Here is a 23,583-nt window from a genome sequence, read left to right as displayed (position 1 = left end):
GGGGCACAAACAGCCCCGCAGAGGGAGCTGGCCGCTCTCCGCTGTCCCCATGGCAAGCGCATGGGATGGGGAGCCCCACCTGGCACCGCCAGCAGCGCTGGGCTCCTGCAGAACCCTTTGTCCTCTCCCTTTCCTCTTTCTCTCCTTTTAAAGCCCTCCGGCTGCGCAGGACCCAGACAACCTCCTGGCCCCGGCCCAGCTTCTGCCTGAGCTCTGCTTTGTCTCCCTGCCAGACGTCGACGCACCGTGTTTGTAATTCCACCTCGATGCTCGCTCCGTGCAGGTTTAATGGGTGGGAGCGGGGACGCCCCCAGCCCCACGCCCCCCACTCCCCCCCCAGCAGGACCTTGGCGGTGCTTTTGGTGAGGCTCTCCCGTTGTACATCCCTCCCTGCCAGCCCGCAGTCAGACACTTGTGGGCCGGCGTGGTTTCATCCAAACCAAACGTCACTGCTGACCCGGGCCAGCTGCGATAACTCCGCTCCTGTGCGCAGCCCGAGCCCTGCCACTGTGTGGAGAGATCCCACAGCCCCTCTCCATGGAGTGATGCTGAGATTGGCCAAAATCCCGACCCGCTGGGTACAGGAAGAACATCCCTGAGCGCCCCGTGGTCCTCCTGCATCCCGGTGTGAGGATGCACAGAGCTGGGATGGGTCCGGGACAGCCCCAGGACCCCTCTGTCCTCACCCCATAACTCTCCCATTCCCCTCCCCACAAGGTTTGGCTCTCCAGCCCGTGTTCTACATTATTTTAAGCTGGTGTAAGGCTTGCTCGTCTTTGTTACAAATTTATAACAGAGACAGAAAGCCTGCTAGGAATGTAATGCTCTAATACAGGAGGCCATAAATCTCAGCCTTTGTTGTGCTTGGGCCTTGCTAAATCACTGCTTTTCCCTCTGAATATTAATCTGCTCTAAAAGTGCTGAGCGGTGCATCTTTCCCGAGTGGCTTTTAGGGGAGAGGCTGATGTAAGGGCCCTGGCACGGCCCTGCAGGACGCAGGGAGCAGGGATTGGTGCTGGGGTGGCTCAGGACCAGGAGCATCACCCAGCCACGTGCCGTAGCAGCGCTGGCACGGGGATGCCCGGGGCAGGACAAAGCCCATCTGATGGGCTCCTGGGAGCCAAGGGGAGGGCTGAGAGGTGTTTGGCACCGGCGTGGCTGGAAAAGCTCTCCCCACGCCAAAGCACACACAGCCTTGGAGCTCTGCACCATTTCATTTGCCCGATGTTGCAGAGCAGAATGCGGTCATTTATCGGGCTCTGCTGAGTTTGTTTCCTCCTTGCTCTCGGTGCAGCACGGTGCTGCCTTTCCCCTGGTGACCCCGCGAGCAGCAGGTTTGGGCTGTGCCAGTGGGTTTGTTCTGAGCTGTGCAGGGGGCACGGGGCTGCCCTGGGACCAGCCCTGGCCAGGACACATGGCTCAGCACCACAGAGCTGCACCCACTCTGCAGGGGGCATTGGGTTCGGGCTGCAGAGCACAACTGCTCCCATTATCCTGAATTAGGTGGGACAAGCTGTTCTCCTCAGACGTATTTAAAGACTATCAGAGCAGCAGTCTATCCGAGGAACATCACCCACTTGCAGGAAATGAAGAGTATTACCTCAATCACTTCCTACCCACCTCTTGCACTGAAATCCCCCTCAACTTGCAGTTAACTCCCAGCCCCTCCTGCACCCTGAAGCTCTGCAAAGCTGCGCTCTGCCCTGCGCTGAGTGGGGACACCTGTGGGACCAGCACACCTGGGCAGCATCCCATAAACCCCAGGTGTGGGCAGGGGGGCAGCTCCTGCCCTGCAGAGCACTGCCTGGGGAGTGCTGCCCATGCTGGGGCTGTGCTGGTGAGGAAGAACTCATTTCTATTTCATTTTATTTTTGCTCCAGTGCGCTGAAAGGCGTCTCCTCCCCACAGCCGGGCCTCGTGCTCTGCCCCGGCAGCTCACCTGCTGCAATGAGGTTTCTCTGCACCCATGGGCCCCAGCTCTGCCTGCAGAAGGGGCAGCACGTGGGCAGTGCTGCAGGCTCAGGCTGCTCGGGTTCCTGGTTTGGGTCGTGCTGGTGCTGTGCTGCGTGGGCTCTGCAGCTCAGCCGCTGCTGTGGGTGTGGGGAAAGCAGCACTTCCAAAGTCCAGCTAGTGCTGAGAGCACTTCGTTAGGCTGTGCTAATGAGTCATTTGTTCTGTGAAGCTGAGATTCTTCAGCCACGGTGGGCACACTGGGGATGGCTCTGCCAGGAGGGTACTGCTGGGTAACGTTCCCTCCTGCAGCTCCTAATGCCCCTGGAAATAAAAGCAAATTCCCAATCAGGCTTTGCTGTTCCAGGGGCAGGTGCTGGCTTCTTGCTGCGGGGCTGCATGCGAGCACTGGGCTCCCTGGGTGCTGCTCTGTTGCTGTAGGGCTGAAGCCAGAGGGAGCGCAACGTGTCTCCTGCATGGGGCTTTTCCGTGTGGGCTCAGAGCTGCAGCGGTGCTGGGGGAGCAGGGCAGCGCTTGGTGCTGGGGTGCAGCCACCGCTGCAGCTTTGCAGGGCTGAGTTCTGTGTGCTGGCTGCTGCCTGGAGCTGGAGGACTGGAGTCTGGTATAAAACAAAAGGGCTGCGTGGATACCGGGAAGCGCCAGGTCTTTGCATCTGCTCTTTTGCAGCTTCACGTTCTGTGCACGGTCCTGCCCCGCGCTGCAGGGAACGTGGGCAGAGAGGCGCTGCAGGAAGGCAGGCGTGGGGCTGCCCAGGTGCAGCCTGCAGCACAAACGCTGCAGTGTGCTGCTGCCTGCTGGCGGGGAGCGGCCGTGCTGCTGCTCAGAGCCTGCCCCGAGGTGCAGAGCCCCAGAAGCAGGCTGGCAGAGCCTTCCCTGGTTTGCGTTGTAGGGAAAATTTTGGCTGTGATTCGCATGTGGCTCGTGCGCGGTTAATTAGTATGGCCCCTTCGTAGCAGGAAAACACGTCCCCTGATGATAGTAATGTAAACTATTGACTGCTGGCAAAGAGCAGGGGCTCAGGGCAGGGAGTGGAGCTGGAAGAACTCATCAATATTAAGGGAATTCTTGCATGTATGTGTTGCTGTGGGGCAGGGATCAATTCCCTCAAATTGCATTAGTATCTGCTGAGCTACCCCTCCTATGCAGGCAGCCCGTGAGCTGCAGCTGGGCTGCACACACAGGTCTCTGCTCCTGGCCCTGTGGCAGAGCCCTGGTAATGGCAGCTGCCCAGCTCCTGGGAAGCGCGTGCATGCGTTTTTCTGGCTTCTAAAAGCCACAATTAAATACAGACATTCAGGATTGCACGCTGGTTTTATTACTAAGGCAGAGGTGCAGGTACAGAGCTAAGATTGCAGAAGACAGCTACTGTTGGACTGCGTTCTGTTTCTGTATTGCTAATAAGAGCCTGAAGTCACATGTTTAAAGTGCTGATAATGCCCTGACCTTGAGATGATGGGTTCTTTTTTTTTCCTGATTGTTCTAAAAGCTGTCTGACCTCTAAAAAAAGACATAGCACCAAGTCTAACGTTAATCTTACAGTCAGTATAAATATCTGCAGCCCACAAAATAATTTCTGAATATTCACATACACCCAAGACAAAAAGTAACAAATGCTAAGAACAGCGTTTCAGTATCCTCCTGTAGAGCCTACCAAAAACCAGCAGCTGACCCTGGAGTGTGTGAAGAATCATTTATAAAAAGTCTGAGGGCAGTTGCTATGACGCAGTGCTGAGCTGGATAAGGTTTAACCAAGTCTCAGCTTGTGAGACACGTGGGTCTGCAGGTTGTTGCCTCGCAGGACCCAGAGGGATCCTGAATAATGCACACCTCTGTCTCCTGTGGCAGTGCCAGGCAGCTGGGCTGCCCCTGCTGCAGCTTTCACTGATGAATGCAGATGCTTGTACAGTGGAAGTTGTCCTCTTCGCTGTTCTGCTCTTGTCCAGCAAGTTTTTAAGAAAGTCTTTCTGAAAAACTCAACACAAACGGTGAGAACACTGGTCTTCCTTCCCTTTGCTGGGGTTATTCTCTTCAGTGCAAATGTGATATTTAAATGCAATGTCCACACAGGTCATTTTGGGCTCTAGTTGGGGTTAAACCACACTAACTAGAGCAAGGCTTGAACCCGTCAAGCTGCAGCAGGACAAGATGGAAGTCCTGGATGTGTGGCTGTGTTCCTGCACAGGATTCTAAACTGCAGAACAAGCTGTTCTGCACTTCCAGATAAGTTCATTCTGCACCTGGACCCCTGTCAAAATGAAAAGCTGCCTTTCCTAATGTTTAGGAGCACAGATACCTGTTCAGTAAGTAACAGCAGAGACAGCAGTATAAATATTAACATACATACAACATAAGTTAAAATGGTGGGGGTAGGGGATGCAGTACAAACAAGAAGCTGGTGCTATCCTGATAGCCGGAGCGTTGTCTGACTGCTAGTAAGATGGGAACAGAGGGAGAGGGCCCCTTGGGACTACAGACACCTTTTTGAAAAGCAGTCTGCTGGACAGTCACTCTTTCCTTTGAAGGAGGTGCAGAGATGAAAGCTCTTTTCTTCCAGTGCTGATTGTCCCTGCTGGCTTCAGGCTACACCCCATTGGCGCCAGCCTTGCTGCTCTGAGATGCCTCCAGTTTAGTCTAAGTGTAAAAGTTGCAGATGTTAGGCAGTAGCAATACAAAGGTTTCTTAAAATACAACAACATTTGACTGAGATCAAAGTTCTTCAGGGTAAAGGAGCGTTTTACTGTCAATATAGCTCAGTCTGGACCCAACAGCCCTCAGTGCAGCTCTGACCCACAATTTCTCCAGTCACTCCTGAGCTCAACATTCAGAGCATCTTGTAGCACAAACTTCCACAGCTGGGCTATCAGCTGTGTGATAAACAAGCTCCTTTAGAAAACCTAAAAGTTCTGGAAAGCTCACCTCTTGTTGGAGTGGCTTAACTGGCACCTCTGAGACTGGCAATTTCTCCGCTGGCCGAGGTGCAAATTCTTCATTCTTCAAGGAAGAAGATAACTTTAAGTCACAGAACCTTCTCTGAAAACAAAGCTCAAACTCAACCCCATACAGTCCCCTTCCTTGTCAGAACAAGGCTGTTCCCTGCAGTGCATGTTTATGAAAGCTATGCTAGCGTTTCCATCATTTCTCCTGCACTATTGAGCAGGGCTATTGGGAAATAATTCTGGCTGTGACATCGTATCCTCCTTTAGTTTTCTGTTGCTGCTTTTATCAGATTGGACTAACACAAGGAATTCTCCTCAGCCTTGTGTTGAGAGCCACAGGCTCTGGTTTTGTAACCCTGGATGCATTGGCTCTTTTTGTCCTGGACAGTTCAGCCCATGTTTGCTGGGACAGCTGAAAAGAAGCCACCTTCAGCTAAGGTAAATGGACCTGGATTGAAGTTCACTTTGTGTTTTTGCTGTTTTCTGACCTTTCTTCCCTGTGCAATGGGGGCAGGATCCACCAGGGTCTCCTGATCTTCAGGAATGGATGTCATCGCTTTCTCAGTTTCACCTATCTGAGGAAGAATATAGAGCTCAGTACAGGCAGAACTTCAGTTCACTTGGAGGATCAAAACACAGGATTCATGTCACAGTGCCTCATTTGTGTAATGGTTGAACTATTAACCTGAGAGCTTGATTCAAATAACTCACCTTATTTTCTGGAACAGATTGTGGCTTTACATCTATTAAGTACAAGGCACGCGAAAGCAGGAGCAGAGAAGGTGGAACATTCTCTTTCAAGTGCAGATCTAGCCACTGTTAGGAAAAAAAAATATTGTCTGCAAGTCAGTACTTATTTAGCAGTCTTTGTACTTATAAGATCTTAGAGCTATCTTGAGTTTAAGTTACCACAATGAGAAGAGATAGTTTTGAAGACTTCAGAATACCTATGGAATAGACACTAGAGAGGAAGTTTCCAGCTACTACTGAGATACCAACATCACTGACAGACAGCCAACAGAGACAGCAAGTGCTTTGTATTTCAGATAAGCTGTAGATAATTCAGTACCTACAGCAGTATCTGTAATCTGTTTGAACGTTTGGAAGAGACTAGCGTTAGCTCTACTAGAAGCTCTGGCTACTTTAGAAGCTTAAAACATTCTTCCCCCATCCTAGCCTTTATTTTGCTTCCAACCAGCCACCCACAGCTCTTCAGTCTACAAAGTAATCTGCATATTTCATGCTTTAGATCTCAGCTATGCAGGTCAGGATCAGTTTAAAAACACTTGTAAGAGTTCTCAGTGAGATCTGATTCTGTTCTATATGAGCATTGTGCAGCATTCTGTCCCAGGAGAAAGTCTGCCCAGTGACTAAACAGGAGTCACTCACCTGTCTGAGCTGTTCCTTCAGCTGCTCCTCTGAGAGCCCCAGTGATCGCATTCCCCTGGCTCTGCATGCGCTCTGCAGTTCAGACACACTTAAGCCATTGACTCCTTCCTTGGCAATCATCTGAAATGAAATGTTCCTATCTAGGCATACAGTAAGCCAAAACTTGATAAGCCTGAGGCTAAATAAATGTCTGTTTAGATAAAGGTGCATAAAGTCACAGCAAGGCAGAGACAAAACAGTACCGACTTTGTGACTAACGCATTCTGTCCTTGGAAAATGACAGTATCCATCCAGCCACAGAGGATGAAAAACGCTGGTCCAGATTTAAGTACTGAGAATTTCATTTTTATATGCAGTCCTACAGGTGGCCCTGAGACCTATGAAGATTCCATGCTTTAAAGCTGAACCCACAGGTGGTTAGATATATACTTCTGAAGTGGTCAGTTCTTCCTAGGAAGAGTCTTTCTACTCCTTCCTCTAAATCCCAGTAGGATTCTTAACAGCATTTCAAATTACAGTTCCTATACAATCACAGTATGTAGGCTAGAAGGGACTACCAGAGATCCCCAGTCCAACCTCCTATTCAAAACAGAGTTAGGCTAAAAGTTGCTTTACACAGCTCGGACTTTTCCACTCCTCCAAAGCTGTACATCTGTGCTGATTAAAACTTACTTCATCATCTGTCTTGATAGTCCTGAGCCTCAGCAGAAGCTGAAAGCGGAGCAGGTTGTTGGTGCCAAGGGGCTGCAGCTCAAGCAATTTGCAAAGAGCCACCAACTGCGGCCGTTCCAAGTGTTCCAGGGTCAGCTCATCCTCAAAGAGCTTGGAGAAGCGCACGATCTCTTGGGTACTGGGTTTGTGGCCAGTGTGACGAATCTTTAATTAAAAAAAAGCCAATAAAGTAAAACAGAATCCCATCTTCTGAATCCTTCTGTCCCTCTAAAGAATCCCTTTCTGTGTTTCACACTGGCATTCCGGTCTTTCACTGGAAATGGAATGATAGGGTTACAAGGCCAAAGGGGAACAGCGCTTTTGAGCGGCCACGCACAAGATTTTACAGGGTAAAACATTCACTATTGCTCCAGGAAGAAAATGCTTGTCTGTAGTTAGCTCTGACAGATAGGGTCAAAAGCTACTTGTTGCAAGAGGTTATACAGTTATCAGCAAACACTTGACATGACATCTCTGCAGTCAAAGCTCTCTGCAATCTTTGTACAAGTCCCATACTTTCTCCCCAAAATGAGCACCAAGACCGGTCTAAGTATTACTGCTGTCATCCCCAGTACAGCACATTTTACCTGGTGCACGTAGGAAGAGAACTGTTTTCCTTGTCCTGCATCTGCTTTGTTCCTTTTGGCCATCTCTGCAATGGTCTCTTGCAAGAACTTTGCTAATTCCAGCTTTGCGTTTAATTTCTTTTTCTGCTTTTCTTCCTTAAGAAGTAAAGCATAATTAGAACCTCCACTTGAAAATCAAGAGGGAGAGGGGTTGGGGGACAAAGATGAAACAAAACTTCAGTACTGAAAGCAAAGAGGTTTTAATTACTCTAAAAACCAAAAAATTGTGCTTTCCCGCTGACTGGTATTTACTGTATAATCTTCAAATGTTTTTGTCTTGTCTAGGAATAAACATGAATGTCTGACCTAGATGTATGCGTGAGGCTGATACTGATTTGCAGCAGCAGGCAGGAAATAACAACTCTTCATGCTGTTGTATAGATGTCCTAACTACACTGCTGGAATCTCTGAGAGCGACACAAACCTTTTTTGACTCTGTCTCGAACGTTGAGGGCAGCATTTCAGGAAAGAGTTTCAAGAACACTGGTAACAGAAACTCCATGAAGGGAACAATGATAAACACCAGGAAGGGAACCAGCCGGAAAAGGTCTGCACAGGTCCTCAGCAACTGTACGAAGAAGAGCACAGCAGAAGTTATTATTCATCTGGGGAAACAAAAAAAGGAACCGTCCCAAGGGAGCACGGAAACCACACGGTTAAACGTCTTTAGCAGCAGTAAGCCTCTTACGACACCATTTTAGCAAGGTGTTTGTATGTCTGGCACTTACCCTTCGTCTCTCCCTCCTAGTGAGGACCTGACCGTGCAGCAGCCTCCACACCATCCTGGCAGCAACCTTAGTGTCGATCCACAGCAAGTGGAACCCGTTGTAATAATGCTTCAGTTCGCCCACAATTTTTTGGTGCCAGGGCTTTCTCCCTGTGGGGCTCTCTGTGCCTCGTGCCGGTGTTCGGGTGGGTGCAGCAGCTCGGCTGGGTGCAGGCTGCTCCTGGGGCTCCCGGAGCACGCGGGTGGAGGCGTGGAACGATCGCACGGCTTCAGCTGCGGGGTGAGGCAGGCGGGGCCGCGGCTGTGTGCAGCGCTGGCGTTCCGAGGGGCGTATGCAAGTCCGGTTTAAGTGCAAATCCACCAGCTGGACCAAAGCAATCGCTGGAGAGCATGGAGAGATGGAGTGCACGAGCAGGTGGGAGCTTCTGAAAGCAGAGAGGCGGTGAAGGAAGGCGCAGTGCTCTGTGGTGAGGCTGCCTTGGTGCCATGCCCTGTGAAAATAATCTCATGGCTGCCCCGGTGCCTGCAACTCTTTGGCAGTGGGTAAAGCATTGAGAATCCCACGGCAACGACTTTAATTTGGGGGGAGAGCACCACGAGGCTTCTAACCGCTCCTAGGGAGCGCTGCCCACGGGCTGAGGTGCGGCTGCCAGGAACGGAGCACGGAGGGCAGAGCCCGGTGCCCTCTCCCCCCCAAGCGCCGGGTGCCGGCCGGGCTGGGTGCTCTGCCCGCAGTTACAGGAGAGCTGAGCCCCCGCTGCGCACTGTGGCAGCTGCAGAAACCCCTTCAGATGAACCCAGCCGGTGATGCCCGGTGCACGCCTTACCTGGGCCTGGTCCTGGTCCTGGCCAGCGCCAGCAGCGCGCTCCAGCTGCGCAGGGCCATAGCGCGGCGGAGCCGTCCCCTCCCGCCCGGTGCCCCCGCCGCGCTCTCCGCCGGCCCTGCTCCCCGCCGGGCGTACGGCAGCGGCCTCGGTCCGCCAGGGCGCTCCCATCGCGCCCTGCTGCCGGCGCTCTAGCCCGGCGAGCGGAGCTCTATGGTTCCCTCCGCATCGCGCCATCGCGTTGCGTCACAGCCTCTTCGGCGGGAACCAATCAAACCGCAGGACTCCGCGGCGGAGGGGCGGGGCGGGGCGCGACCCGAGGTGACCCTGGAGGCGGCCTCTCATTGGCTGCGAGGGCCGTGGCGGCAACGTTTAAGGGGCGGGCCTTAGCGAGTGACGTCACACGTGTGACGCTACGGCGAGGCGATGGCGGGAAGGCGTGACGTGCGGCGCGGTGCTGCGGGGCCCGAAGGGATGCGGCCCGTCCCCTTCCCTTGGCCTTGAGTCGCCCTGGGAGCTCTGCAGGTGATCTCAGACGAATGGCGCCTTCCAGCGTCCTCGCCTGAGGCGGCGCCGAGCTGCTCAGGTTCCTCGCACGCCTTCAGGGCTGAGAACAGGTTTGTGTGGAGCCGTGCTGTGGGTGGCAGGAGGCCCTGAACGTGTCCGTGGCTGAGTGATGCGTCACCCTCAGCACGAAATGTTTGTAATGAGGAACGAGTTTTTCTCGTGGGTGCTAAGGCAGATGAATGGCGTTTAAAACAAGTAGGCAATTGGTAAGAAGTGCAGCAGGGAGCTCCGAGCTGTGCACCAGGGCTCTTGTTGCCGCAGTGTTGCCCATTGGTTGGAAAGCACGTTGCCCATAAGGGGCTGGTCTTCAGGTTCTTTAAATTCTGTGGAAAAAAAGCACCCTACCGTTCATCGAAATTCCTTATTATTCTCAAAACCACTCTACGTTGTTAATGCTATGTAACAGTACAGTTTGGATCCTGATCATGTTTTAAACATACTTAGAGTGTGTGTTCGGGGCTGTTTTCTGCATGAATGAGGGCCGGGTGCTCCCGGTTTTAAGGAGACCCATGCAGGCACGCTCCCACGCTTAGGAGCTCTGAACTGTTCTCTGTGTGATTTGGGGCACAGCTCCTGGAAGCAATTACCAGGCTTTATTTAAAGCAGAACATTCTTCAGGGAGAACACAACACCTCTTTGATTGCCGAGGAACATTGTTTTCTCTCTGGGTTATTGTAAAGCGCTCCACTATGCGGCATAGGAGGAATGCTGGGGCCTGGTGCTGATGAAGCTATGGTTGTGTGTTGGCCTGAGCCGCTCAGTAGGATCACTGTGAGCAGGAGTGCAGTGTCTGGGGGGGAGGCAAAGCCCCTAGAGCCCCGGGGGCTGAAGGAGGTGGAGGCAGGGGCTGCTGGGTACAGTCAGTGCAGGCTGAACAGCGATCCTGATAAGCATCGCGAATTACTCCTGAGTGCATATTCTTCTCCCAGCAGCTGTTTGTACCTTCCTCATAGTCCCTGCACACAGCATGAGTAAAGGATGTGTGCTTAAGCAACAGTTCCGTGTTCACAGTTTTTAATAATTTCTTATGCTAGTGGGCAGAGGTTATCATCTTCTCGCTAACTTTTGCTCTCACCTCGATGTTAATGAGTGAAAACTTGCTTTAGCTCTGTGTGTAGTTTCTTAACCATCAGCTCATTTCAAAACAATAGTGAGAACTGTCAGGAACGGGAAGAAGTAGTGCGAAAGAAGACGGGAGGAAAACAGGAATTCCTGTCAGCACGTTGGTTAGTTATCAAAAGGAATCCGAAAAAATATATCCTCATACCTTGTGCAAGAACATCAGAACCCCCCCCCAGTAATAGTAAGCAGTTTGAGCTGCAACATTCAGAGAAGACAGGAGAGAGAGCGAGCCTTTTCTAGGTCACCTCCATTTTTGACGGCTTATTGCATTTAAGAAGGAGCAGAATTGCCTTTTAAGTTCACTTTATTACAGCAATTACCCCCTTCCCCCCGCCCCCAAGCACAGAAGAAAAGCACCTCATTATTGTGGGCGCTGGGCCTCAGGGTTCTGGGCAATGCTGTGAATTTGGGAATCATTGCTCAGTCTTTGTTCAGTGACTCGTGAAGCTCTTCTCTCTTCAGTTTCCTCTTTCATGTTGGATCATGTCTCTCTTGCTACCTAATGCATTGTGTTTTATTGTCTGATATTTTTCCTCTGGTAACAGACGTTGTGCTATCTTTCCATCTTGTTTACTTTCTGTTCCCTTGTGCTTTTCTTGCTTTCCTTTTTATTTTTTGCATGCTGATGGTTCTTTTTTTTTTTTTTTTTGCTGCAGGGAAGATTTATTGTGCATAGTTTGGTTGCGTTTTCTTCCGTGAAAGAAAGATTTTGGGGGTTGTGGAGGAGGGGAATTAATTGCAAGCATTTCAGTGCTTAATTTTTCAGCCAAATTAGGACCAGGAACTGTTGAAGATGATGCCTTTTTCTTTCTCCATCCAACCCACATGCCAGACCTCAGGAGATCAACTCAGAGTTGTGAAGGCACGCTACAATCTACCCAGCAGAACTGGTGTTTTTCCCAGGCCTCGTGCCGTCCAGTAATTAAATGCGTCTCAGCTGCCGCTGTGCTGGTTTCGTAACAGCAGTGCAGATGAGTGGCACGATGGGCTGGTGTGCTTCCAGCCGGGCTGGCGGCGAGTGTGCCTGCACAGAGAGCAGGCTGCTGTTCGTTTGCAGGGTTTGCACGGGCACTGAGAGCAGGCTGCTGTTCGTTTGCAGGGTTTGCACGGGCACAGGGAGCGGGCCGGTGCCGGTAGGGAACGTGCTGGCTGAAGCAGCTGGCGGGGAGGCCGCCGGCAGCGGCGGGACTACAGCCCCCATGGTGCCTTGCGGCGGGCGCCGCCCGGGCGGCCAATGGGGCGCAGAGGGGCGGTGGCGGCGCGCGCATGCGCGGCGGCGCCGGCGGGGGGAGGAGGCGGAGGGCGCGGAGCGGGGCCGGGACGCGGGCCCAGCGGCACGGAGCGCCGCCTTCCCCCGCCGCCAGCGGTCGCCCGCGCCCGCCCGCGCCCCGCCGAGCGCCTCCCCTTGGCCGCCGCGCCGGCCGGGAGCGGGCGGTGGGGGGGCGGGCGGCCTCCCGGGGCGGAGCCCGGCGCCAGCGGCGGGGGCGCGGAAATCGAGGCCGGGGCTCCGTCGGGCCTGCTGCTGCGGGAGGAGGCGGGCGGGCCTCCGCCGCCCCCGCCGCCGGCCTTTGTCTCCGCTGGGCTCGGAGGACGCGGCGGGGGCAGTTAGAATGGAACAGACTGAAGGTGAGGGCGGCGGGGGCGGCCGCGCCGTCCGCCCGGGCTTAAAGGGTCCGCGGCCGCCATGTTTGCTGCCGGCGCTGCGGCGCGGCCCCGGGGCGGGAGGGGACGGGAGGCGGCGGGCCCGGGGCGCTCCGCGAGGGCCGTGCGGCGGCCACGGGGCCCGGCGGCACCGCGCGCTGCCGCCCCCGAGCGGCCCGGAGTTCGGGGCTGGTGCCGGGCCCTCCCCGGAGAACCGGGCCCGGCGTTGCCCTCCGGCCCGGCCGTGCCTCCCGAGAGCTGTCAGGGCGGTCAGCGAAGATCTCGGCGGTAACTTCGTTCCGTGTCTGCCAAACCAGAGACAGCCTGCAATCTCAGCTATGGGAAAAGGTTGTAGCCTGTCTCGGTGCCTGTTCCGGTCTTCGTGTGGCTGTTAGAGATGCACGGAGAATGTTTTGATGGTTAGATAGGCTTATGTTTTTGAAGAGCTGCTCAAAAAGAGGTTGTTCCAGCAAGCAAGCGTGTGCTGTGTGAGCGAAGTGCAGCGGGTGGTGATGAAGGAGTGCATGTTTTGGTTTAATACAACTGTTGTGCATTTCTCAGTTCTGCAGCTTTGCCTCACTTTGAAGCGGTACACATGAGATGCATTATCGCTGTTATGCTGGCTTTGTTGTGTGACACGTGTCACTATTCTTACAATATTTGGAATTGACAAGGGTCTGACTTTGGTTTTATGTGAGCATCAGCTTTTGAACTTCCCCAAAGAACAAAAGAGTTTCCTCCATGTTCTCATTTCAACCCTGAGGCTCCCAAGAACAAATGAGTGCTCTCAACTCAGCTTACTGCTTTTTTTGTTTCAGTACATAGGATTTTCACTGCTGCCGTCCGAGTTGCTTCTTTCCATTTCCTCATGGGAAACTTGTTAAGAGCTGCCTTATCAAAACCATATGACAGGCATGACTGTTTCTTCTGGCACTTAGAGCCCTTAAAAAGGTACACAGGGAAGTGATCAGCCTTACCACACGCTTTAAAACATGGAGACAAGTTTGTCAGGAGGCCTCTGATTCACCATCTAGTCTCTGCTGGCACAGGCCAGCTGAAGGCAGGAGGAATCCCCAGGCTGCAGTTCTCTTTGCTAATGAATGTGCATGCAGCTGAAAGCTGGGCCTTGTCTTAATGGATGGAAGTAGAAAGTTTATGTCTGTGGTTTTTAGGGTGTTCAGAACAAAGTGGGACAAAGCAGACTACAAAAACTGGATGCAGAAACGTGAAAAATCATTTTACTTCTGCCTATAATTCGTATCATTTGAACGCTGCAGGAAGGTTGTTTGAATGGAAGTGTGGAAACGTGATAGAATTCATCTTCGTCACTTAAACCCAATGACCTGGTCTGTTTCAGCTGTGTTTGTAAACATAGACAGCAGTGAGCATGTGCTAGGGTGGCTGCTGCGTGGATCAGAGCTTTGAGAGGAGCCGTGCCAGCACAGCGCAGATACAGGCACGCACTGCATTGGAACAGTGCAGAAAATGACAGTGGATGCGTGTGGTGACTCAGGTAATTAAGGAGTGGTAGGGCATGAGCAGATCTGAGAATCTCTCTGGTTTAGGTCTGTGCAGAGAGGAGCTGGATTGCTGCAGGCTTGTTTGTGCACAGAAGGCCTGGAACTTCTGCTTTCGAGGCTGTGACAGAAAGCCCAGCTCAGGCTGACGAGGCAGTGGCACATAGGGCTGACTCAAAGTACTGCTTTTCACTGTCAGTGAGCCAGCAGGACAGCTTCTGTTCTCAGAGCAGATACTCCACATCTCTGTGTAATGCCCTGTCTTTAACCAATGCCTCAAATTCAACAAGTGCTGAACCAGTTGTGAGCAGGGTCACCCTCACGGTGCTCGTCAAGAGTCAGCAAAAAGAGGTAACCTTAACTCCAAAAGGATTTATGGAAACTCTATTTAAAATATTTGCGTGGCATGCTGTTTTTTATCAGTGCCTGCTGCCCCCACTTATCGCTGTGGTGATGGCCAGCCCCGGGTCAGCAGGCCTCTTCTGCTCCAAGCAGGGTTCATTAGCAGGTGCCCGGTGCCTCTCCTTGTTTTGGTGGCACTGGGAAATGTCCCTGTGTCTGACTTGTGGCTTATTGTGGTTGGCTGAGACCCTTCCTTTGGAGATGATCCTTCCTGGGCTGCCTTGGTTGCTGATGGGTAGTGGTGGGCCCTTCTGATGCTTGGGAGTTTCCTTTGTGCACTGCATACCGACCGTATCTTTTCTCACTTGTTTTTGAGCTCTTTCTGGCTGAGCAGTAGGGCAGCGGGTAGATGCACGTCCGTGTGTTATACAAACCTGCAAAACTTTTTTGGAAGGGTGAAGAACTTTCTTGAGTAATAAATAAATGCGATCAGCAGCGTTCAGAACGGGTTGGTAGTCTGAGATGGGAGTTCTTCTCCAGCCCGCCGCAGCGTGGTAGCGGTGTTTGAGAACTTGGTAAGTATCTTGTTTTCTGAGGAACTACAAAGTGCTCATCTTAAACACTGTGTGAGATGACTGTGCTTGTTGGTGGAGCACGGTGAGCTCAGAGGGGCTCCCAGCCTCCAACATCTGCCCATGGCTGCAGACCTGCTGGAATTTATGCAGAGGAGTTTTATGAGTAACTCTCAGTCAAGCTTGGACGCTTGGATGGGAAGTGAAACACAGTAAGAGTTGATATAGGAATGTGTATTGTCAGAGTTTTACTGGGCTGACCCGCTTCACCTTGTAGCGTGTATATCCTTTATTTTGTTGACTTTTTTTCCTTAGATTCTTTGCATTCTCCTGCAGGCAACATGAAAGTACTTGAGCAGTGCCTGTGAGTAATCTCTGCATTTGTCAGCAGTCTGCAGCTTCCTTATCAGTGACAGGTCCTGTTTTCCTTCTCGGTCAGATCCTCTGGTGGTGGGCAAGGACAAGTGTGGGATGCTGGCTGCGCAGCTCTGGCGAACAAACTCCTGTTCTCTCATTAGGAAACTAAGTTGCAGTGCTGTTTCCAAATTCTTTTCCAATACCACTAAAAAGTATCCACTTCATACTTGAATTACTTGCAATAATTACATTGTATTGTTGTCTTTTGGCTGAGTTCTAGTGTTGTATAGGTGCAGTATCTATTGCAGGTTGCACTTGGAAGCTAGATGCTTTCGTGGGGCATCTGATAATGTAATAGCTGTGCCAGTGAGAAAAACTTACACTGCCTGAAATGCTTTGCTGTGAGCTCAACGCATAACACTGCAAGTTGGCTTCTCTTGTGTTTTTAGGTAGTGTTCCTCTGTTGAGAAAGGCCAGGTATGGCTCTCTGGAGCCTCTTGTCAGTATTCCGTGGGCAGTGGCATGTTCTTCACATTGGAACTTTTGAGCGACTTCTACTTAGCAATCCTTTCTTAGGTTTAAATTTTGATTCCGACGTGTTTAGGATTCATTGTGTTGTTATCAGTAGCTCCAAAGGCTGCAGGTTTCCTCTGACAGTCAGACAGCACTTCAGTGGGCAACTTAGAAATGAGCAGGCTGAAACAGAGTTCTGGAAAGGAAGCAGGGTGGGAAAAGCTGGGTGTGTTAATGGTGGTGACAGAACAGGACTGGGGAGGAGGAAGCTCTTGGTGATGTAAGCTCTGCAGGAGGAGAACAACTCTTTGGGCTTTGAGGCTTGAGAGGAGCCCCTGGGTTAAGCTGCTGTCCTTGCTTCTGCAGCCTGCACTGAAACATAATGAAGCAGGTGTAGAAATTGTCCCCATTGTGAAATGTAGTCTAGAATCAAGGTCTGTTTCATGCAGGTGAGCTCCAGAAAAGAAGTACTTAAAGAAAAAATAGTTTATATGTATTTGTTTACTGACTCCTCCTAAACCCAATTTAAGTAGTGTTTTGAAGTTTGCTAACCCACAAGTTTTTTACGTAACAAGATAAAGTGCACTGATAGCCTCCCCTGCACACACCCCCTCCAATTTGTGCCTGTGGAGGCTGGTCACAGTCAGCTTTGGGACCTCTTCCAGCTCTGGATGTGCTGTGAAGAAAGATACAGGGGACTCCTCCCTGTCCTGCACCATGGGCAGACTTTGACCTGGAGGGTTCTGTGTGCAGGAGATAAGGGCCAGCCACTGTCATGCAGGTTTTGAATTCTGGTAGTGTTCCATCTGTGTCTCGTTCCCCCCACTTGGGTGAGATGGCTTTGCCAGCGTGTCGGCAGGGAGCTTCTGCTTCTCACTTTTGCTGCTGTACCTTATGGCAGCCCTTCTGAGCAAAATAGGCTGTCCTGGCAGCAGCATTCCTTGGCTGTGTACAGGTAGGGGCTCCAGCTGGCTGTGTTGATCAGGTATTGCATCACTGCTTAGCTCTGGTGTGGTCATGACTGTAATGCTGCACGGCATGGCTTGGTTTATATCTCAACTTTTAAAGCGTGGAAGACCTTGCAAGAAAAGACAGAGTTGCCGGAGTCATGGAAACAGTCTCTTCCTATTTAAAAGTTATGGAATAGGGCAGTGTTGCTGATTTAAAGATGAGAAGGCTTGTGAGGTTTTCTGGTTGTGATGATGCTGGCCAGGTGAGGATGCATTGTGCAGGGAGGTTCTTCTTCGTTTTTCCCTGTTTACTTTGTGACGTATTTGCTGCCTAGTGGAGCTGTGCTGTGCGCTGAGGTGAGCGATCTTCCTTGACATTAGACATTGCAGGGACAAAGAGCTTGTTCCGGGGAAAATGTCTTCTAAAGGAAGTGGGATTCTTTCTCAAGGAAGCAGTGGGGCATGTTACCACTATTTTATAACTTGCATCATCCAGCAGAACCCCAAACATTGTAAGTTTCCGTTCTTAGCCTGACTTAGGAGCAGGAAAATAGAAGGCATAATTATTGAAGTGGCATGTGACATAAGCCACGTTTTCTTCATGAAGCACAGCATAGTGTATGGTGCCTTGTTTTATGGAGTTCAGCTTCCTGCAAGGTGACTGTTCTTTGTAATTCTGATATGACCACAGCTTGCATCCTGGGGCGAAGCACTGAGGGTTACCTTGTTTGATATTCTGGTTCTTAGATCTGAACTGAATGGGTGATTGTACTTTTGGAGCATTGGACAGTGAGTTAGTTCATTTTTAAAATGAAAACAAAACTTGAAAATGGAACAATTCTAAACTTTCTTAAACCATTTCTGCTCTCTCTCTGTTCATCCAGCAATGGGTGTGCCTGAGTACTGAAGCACTGCTGCAGGTTTGTAAGATAAGTTGTTGTGATTTTTGAAGTATTTAAAAGGAAAGCAAGGAAGAAATTAATTCTGATTTTGGTAACAAGTAAAGAAAGCTTAGGGTGAAATTCCTCCCTAGTGGGAGAAATCTGTTGTTTGCTCTTTGGTTTGGCAGATGTAAAGGAGCAATTAATTTGTAGATAGTACAAACAGTTCCGCTTCCTCTTCCTAGAATGGGTGGTGGTGGTTTGAGGCTGGTTGACCCTGATAGGCAGTGCTGCTCACCACGGATGTCCCTCCCATCAGCAGCAGCGCTTCTTGTTGGCTTTTGTGGCTGATACACAGAGAGCAGCTGGGGAAAAAGATGATTTTACCTCCGCAAGATTTAAAAGTTGCTGCAATTAGCAAATTTTGCTGTATAGCATTGTGCTCTTAGGTTGTTTCCCTAAATCACTTAATTCTGATGACAAGTGTGCCCCTGGTTGATTGCACTGGGCAGCGAGGATGAACACAAACGTGAGTATAATCCAAGGGCAAAGCTGACAAAGCATGTAACAAAATTCTGATCGAGCCCTTGTTGCTGCTGCAACTTCAAGGTATCGAGATGCACTGGGAGGGTGAGAATTTAATGTGGGGGGCGGGGGGGTACATGCAGATTCTAATGATGAGGAGTAGGTTGTGTTAATGTCATTTCAAACCCTGACCAGAAGGGCATAGTAACCCTCCTCTGCACAGGGCACAGAATAAATAACACAGAGCTGTATTTACTTTGGAAGGGCTGAACTGACCTTGCAAACTTGTACAGTGACCTGAGCTACAGCTAGGAAATGCATTTCTCCTTCTTGAACGTTGAGATTATTTAGGTGAATGCTTTATAACAAAAATTCTTTGAGCCAGGAGTTGAATTTTCAGAATCAAACGTTTTAGTCTGATTTTTAGCGCTTTAATACAAAGCCGAAAATTGAAAGAGTGTGACATCTTTCTCATCTGTAATTCTGTGAAGAACCTCTAATTTTGGAGATTTCTGATCCCGGCGCTGTTCTTTTACCTCTCAGAATCGTAGTGTTATAACCCCACGTGTGTGATATTAGGAGAATAACCGTCCCCAGGCGAGCTCTTCTCTGCCCTTTTGTTGAGGGGAGGGGTGGGGAAGGCCTGCCCGAGGCTCTCATGCCATCTGAAGTGCTTCTCCCAGTGGCTGTGGTGGGGTGATGTGGTCGCTCTGGTTGTGCCAGCACAGGGAGAATCTGTGACTTTGGTCCCCAGCTGCCTGCTGGGCTGCTCGTGGCCCTGCACTACGGTTGGTGGTGGGGGGGGAAGAAGTTGTTTCTCAGTTGTTTGAAGGGTCCTTGTGGATGGAAGCACGTCATCTTCCTGCACTACGTCAGAGCAATGCTTCCTGGTGCCACACTAGGGAGTCTGTAGGGGTGGCCTGAGTTTTAGCACCACGATTCTGACTTTGTAGCAGTGGGGCTCATAGTCTTCTAAGCGTTTGTAGGTGCTTATCTTTTCCTGAAATGTCTTGGGGGAAAAAAATAAAGGAAGTGGATATGTCAAACAAAAAGATGTTCTGCAAAAATGTGTAAATAGTTTTTCAGTTTTCTTTTTTTCAAATTCTGTAATACCAGTCTTCTTTCAATGCATGAATGGAGAGGGGGAGATTGGTCATTAGATTTCCTTTTTCTCAACGTTGTAATTTGCTCAGTTATTATCTTTTCACACTGACTTGCCTCCTTTTTCCCCTGACTCTAGGCCCTATGAGAAAAAGGGAAAGCTAAGGATGCTGGAGCAGAACAATGGATTTCTCTTTCTCTTTCATGCAAGGGATCATGGGAAACACAATTCAGCAACCACCTCAGCTCATTGACTCAGCCAACATCCGCCAGGAGGATGCCTTTGATGCCAGCAGTGACATTGCTGAAGATGGTGGACAGACACCATATGAAACTGCCCTGCAGCAAGGCTTCCAGTACCCCACGCCCACGACGGAGGATCTGCCACCCATTGCTAATGGCTACCCGGCCACCATCAATATGTACGAACCTCAAGCCAAATTCCAGACGTACAGTCAATATCCCAATGGTTCAGCCAATGGTTTTGGTACAGTTAGAAACTTTAGTCCCCCAGAGTATTACCAAATGGAAAACTCTAATGCAAGGCCACATGAAGTTCTGGAAAAACCTTCCCCTCCGCAGCCGCCCCCGCCACCACCTTCAGTTTCACAGACGGTGATTCCAAAGAAGACTGGCTCACCAGAAATCAAGTTAAAAATAACCAAAACTATCCAGAACGGCAGGGAATTGTTTGAGTCCTCTCTTTGTGGGGACCTTTTAAATGAAGTACAAGCGAGTGAGTATGCTAAGGCAAAACATGAAGGGAGAAAAGAGAAAAGGAAAAAAAGTAGCAAGCATGACTCTTCCCGATCGGAAGAGCGCAAGTCGCACAAAATTCCAAAATTAGAACCAGAGGAACAAAATGTAAGTGTAATAATAGTTACAACCATCTGTATACCTGATATTGTTGGTGGAGTATGCTTCTTCAGCGGTGTTTTTTCCTCACTTCTAGGTATATATGTCATTAGGCAGAAGCTTTACAACTTTCATATTGCATTTTTAACATGATCTTGGTAACGCAGTCTTTGCAAATAACCGGTATATAGTGAGACTTGTCACATTGCTGTGAGCATCCTTCGTCTGTCCTTCCCTGCTTCTTGGAGACTGCGTATTAATTAAGGTGGAAGGTTATTTGGGTTTACTATCTGAGTGTTTTTCTATTGCTTGTTACAGCAGAATGTTGTTCTGTGTGGGGGTGGGGAAGGTATTTTCTGGATTGTGGTGCTACTTTGAAGCAGGAATAAGGAATCATCGTACTTGTTTTTTGGGTTTGTGGTTGCTTCTCTTTGCCATGTATTTTTTCCGTTTGCTTTCATTAGTATGCAAGTTTTGGTTTTACTGTCCCCTTATACTGTTTGTGTTTATTTTCCTTTTTTCCTTTTCATTGTTATCCATTTCCTAGAGACCAAATGAGAGGCTTAGCATGCTATCAGAAAGGCCAAGAGAAGATGCGCTGTTGGAGGAAGCCCCGGTTAGTACATGCACTCATTTACAGTTTCTGGACTTCTGGTGTGTCACTGTTTTTATACCAGCTGTGGCATGGGTTCTTTAGTTGGTCAGATAAATGAGCTGCCGTTTCTTCGAAATGCTTCTTAGTCACTGCTGTGTCAGAATGTCTCTTTTACTGTATTTATTGTCTTATTTTATCCTAAAAACAACATTCTTCATCAACTTACGAAGGAGAAACTTTATTTCAGTTGTGTTTTTTTTGTTTAGGGTTGTTGGTGTTTTTCTGCTGTTGTGTGTGTCTTGTCTGTCAGTGAGTGTTGTGTGTAAATCCTTGCTGTTAAGCTTGTGTTGTTCTTCCTAGGTCCAGCAGTTCTTGCCTTCTCTTCCAACACAAGTCAGCCATGACATCAAGTTTCAGGTTGGCGATCTGGTTTGGTCCAAGGTGGGAACGTACCCATGGTGGCCTTGCATGGTTTCATGTGATCCACAGCTTGATGTTCATACCAAAATTAATACAAGAGGTAAGGGAGGAAGGTCACTGCCAGAATGCATCAGGTGTCTGTGGTTATTTCTGCATTAAAAATATCTCATCTTTGAATTCCCTTTGTGGGATGGAGAGTCCTGGTGTGTGTGCTAAGCAGGACTGTTACTGTAATGCATAAAACTGGTGCTTTTTAAATTACCTCCACAAATGAGCCTACGCAAACTAGGCTTGAGCACTTTTCTGAAGTCAGCGTGTTTATGAGAAAACACTGGTAAGTTTGAGAACATCCAGTGTGGGCAAGGTGCACTCATCTTCCCATCCTAAACTGCTCTGAGTCTAGGCTTGTCTTATTTCTGAACTTTCTAAACTAACCTTGGTATTTCCAACTGCAGCGATTGAGCAGTGTGGAGGAGGGAAGTGTAAACTAAACCAAAAAAGTGGCGTTCATAAAACTGCTTACTAGAATTTTTCAATTTCAGGTGCCCGTGAATACCATGTTCAGTTTTTTAGCAACCAGCCAGAACGGGCGTGGGTGCATGAGAAGAGAGTTCGAGAGTACAAAGGACACAAACAATATGAGCAGTTATTGGCAGAGGCTGCTAAGCAAGCCAGCAACCATTCTGAGAAACAGAAGGTATGATGAGCACTAATTGTGTGGAGGGGTATGTGCAGTGCCTGGGAAAGTGAAACTCACGTGGGGGCAGTTCTGAAACACTAGTACTGTACTGTGTGAAGGGTTGTTTGTGTTTCACTGGCTGGAGTGTTACTTGCAGAGATAACTAAAATGTTACCGTGCTCCTCCTTTTCCACATGAAGATCTCGATAACTTAACGTTGTCCATTCCTTGTGATAGCTGTAATACTGGGCACACAAAATAATTTTACATTAGTGTCAGAGTATTAAATAAAAGTAGTGTATGTGTGTCCACTTTTAACCAGTTAAGTGGAAAATACATATTTTAATGGACACTATTCCAGCCTGCTGGTGGATAGGTTCTTTTCCACTGTTTTGTTTTAAATGAAGTGTTAGCTGCAGCAATCATTTTCTGTGTAGACAGACAACTTAAGTTAGTATTTATGCTAATCAAAGTACTGTTGTGCAAGGAAAAGGATTTGTATGGAAAAATATGGAGGACTTGAAATGTAGATAAATTAGGTTTCGTCTTGTATCTCATAGGACTTTGAATACTGTCTGCTCTTGTCTGTCCTGAACTATAAATTCAGGAAAGACTTCCAGTGGTGATGGTCATATGATCTAGCTGGTGTCTGCTTGTATTCCGAGCACGGGGTTTGCTGTTCACCTTTCAAACATATCCTGTAAATGGAAAGCAAACTTGTATCTGTTGCCTTAGAGATTTAAAGACTCTCAGGATGCTTCAGTGTAATTAGCCACTTGTCTTTGTTCCTTAAGATTCGCAAACCAAGGCCACAAAGAGAGCGTGCTCAGTGGGATATTGGTATTGCCCATGCTGAGAAAGCATTGAAAATGACTCGGGAAGAAAGGATAGAACAATACACCTTCATTTATATAGACAAAGAGCCAGAGGAGGTTTTGTCAAAAGCCAAAAAGACTGCTGCTTCTAAATCAGAGACCAAGAAGAACCGGCGCCCAAAGCCAGCGCTGAACGCCCAGCCAGAGCACGCCAGCGTGGCAGCGGGATCACCTCCCAGCACGGAGCTGCGAAGGCAAAGCCAACGGAGGCAGTCAAGTGCAGAAGAGGAGGAGCCACCACCTGTGAAAATAGCATGGAAAACAGCCGCAGCTAGGAAATCCTTACCAGCTTCAATAACCATGCACAACTTGGATCTTCAGAAGTGTAACATGTCTCCAGTTGTTAAAATTGAACAGGTTTTTGCTCTTCAGAATGCTGCTGGGGATGGAAAACTCATTGATCAATTTGTTTATTCCACTAAGGTATGTACTTTGTGTAGTGACTCCTCTTTTCTTAAATTATTCCGAGTTTATTTTATTGTGGAGCTTAAACTAGTGTCTGTCGTACTCTCACAATACATGCTTCTTTCCTTGGAGAGATTAAATCTTACGAAAGACAGGATGCTCCAACAATATTCTGTTGTATTAAACTTTTAATTTCAGTGCATCCCAAAGCCTCTGGCAGTGACCATATTGACTGTTGGCCAAGAAGCTTCCTGCAGATGGTCACACGTTTACTGATAAGATGTTCAAAATACTAAAGCTGTTTAATTCCAGCTTCTAGTTGAAATAATAGAGCGATTCTCTGAGAATCTTAAATCGTTTTACTTGGGGAAAACGAAATAACAGAAGTGTTCGTAAAGTATTGAAAACTAATAACTGAATTCTGCATAACAGACTTCTAAAATGAGTTCTGCCTCCTAGCTTCCTTCAGGTGCACAGCAGCT

The 23,583-nt window shown here is 49.3% G+C and overlaps 2 protein-coding genes across 9 annotated transcripts in view; one reads left to right on the top strand and one right to left on the bottom strand.

Moving 5' to 3' along the window:
- LETM2 (leucine zipper and EF-hand containing transmembrane protein 2) lies at positions 3,264 to 9,407 on the bottom strand. Of its 2 annotated transcripts, none has more exons than XM_021375054.1 (10): positions 9,188 to 9,407; positions 8,362 to 8,851; positions 8,058 to 8,201; positions 7,595 to 7,729; positions 6,969 to 7,172; positions 6,297 to 6,416; positions 5,619 to 5,723; positions 5,396 to 5,482; positions 4,888 to 4,962; positions 3,264 to 4,602 (listed from the first exon to the last, which is right to left on the bottom strand). In XM_021375054.1, exons 1-10 carry the CDS (start codon positions 9,244 to 9,246, stop codon positions 4,552 to 4,554), a joined length of 1,470 nt encoding a protein of 489 aa, XP_021230729.1. In that variant the 5' UTR covers positions 9,247 to 9,407; the 3' UTR covers positions 3,264 to 4,551. The 2 variants fall into 2 exon arrangements, with proteins under 2 accessions (XP_021230729.1, XP_021230730.1); XM_021375055.1 differs by having other exon boundaries at positions 8,362 to 8,785; positions 9,188 to 9,405.
- NSD3 (nuclear receptor binding SET domain protein 3) overlaps positions 9,596 to 23,583 on the top strand; it is a 37,684-nt gene continuing 23,696 nt past the window's right edge. For 3 of the 7 annotated variants that reach the window (XM_021374756.1, XM_021374752.1, XM_021374757.1), the window contains exons 1-6: positions 12,327 to 12,499; positions 19,412 to 20,136; positions 20,675 to 20,743; positions 21,083 to 21,242; positions 21,685 to 21,839; positions 22,616 to 23,119. In XM_021374756.1, coding sequence (XP_021230431.1) covers positions 19,456 to 20,136; positions 20,675 to 20,743; positions 21,083 to 21,242; positions 21,685 to 21,839; positions 22,616 to 23,119 — 1,569 coding nt within the window. In that variant the 5' untranslated portion in view covers positions 12,327 to 12,499; positions 19,412 to 19,455. Of the gene's footprint in view, positions 9,802 to 12,326; positions 12,500 to 12,784; positions 16,771 to 17,711; positions 18,176 to 19,411; positions 20,137 to 20,674; positions 20,744 to 21,082; positions 21,243 to 21,684; positions 21,840 to 22,615; positions 23,120 to 23,583 lie in introns of those variants that run through there. The other 4 variants (XM_021374754.1, XR_002432382.1, XM_021374753.1 and 1 more) reach the window with 4 other exon arrangements.

This window comes from Numida meleagris, chromosome 21, assembly GCF_002078875.1.
Source record: "Numida meleagris isolate 19003 breed g44 Domestic line chromosome 21, NumMel1.0, whole genome shotgun sequence".
Taxonomy (NCBI): Eukaryota; Metazoa; Chordata; class Aves; order Galliformes; family Numididae; genus Numida; species Numida meleagris.
The sequence above is the reverse complement of the archived record's forward strand: the minus strand, read 5'-3'. Positions and strand labels throughout refer to the sequence as shown.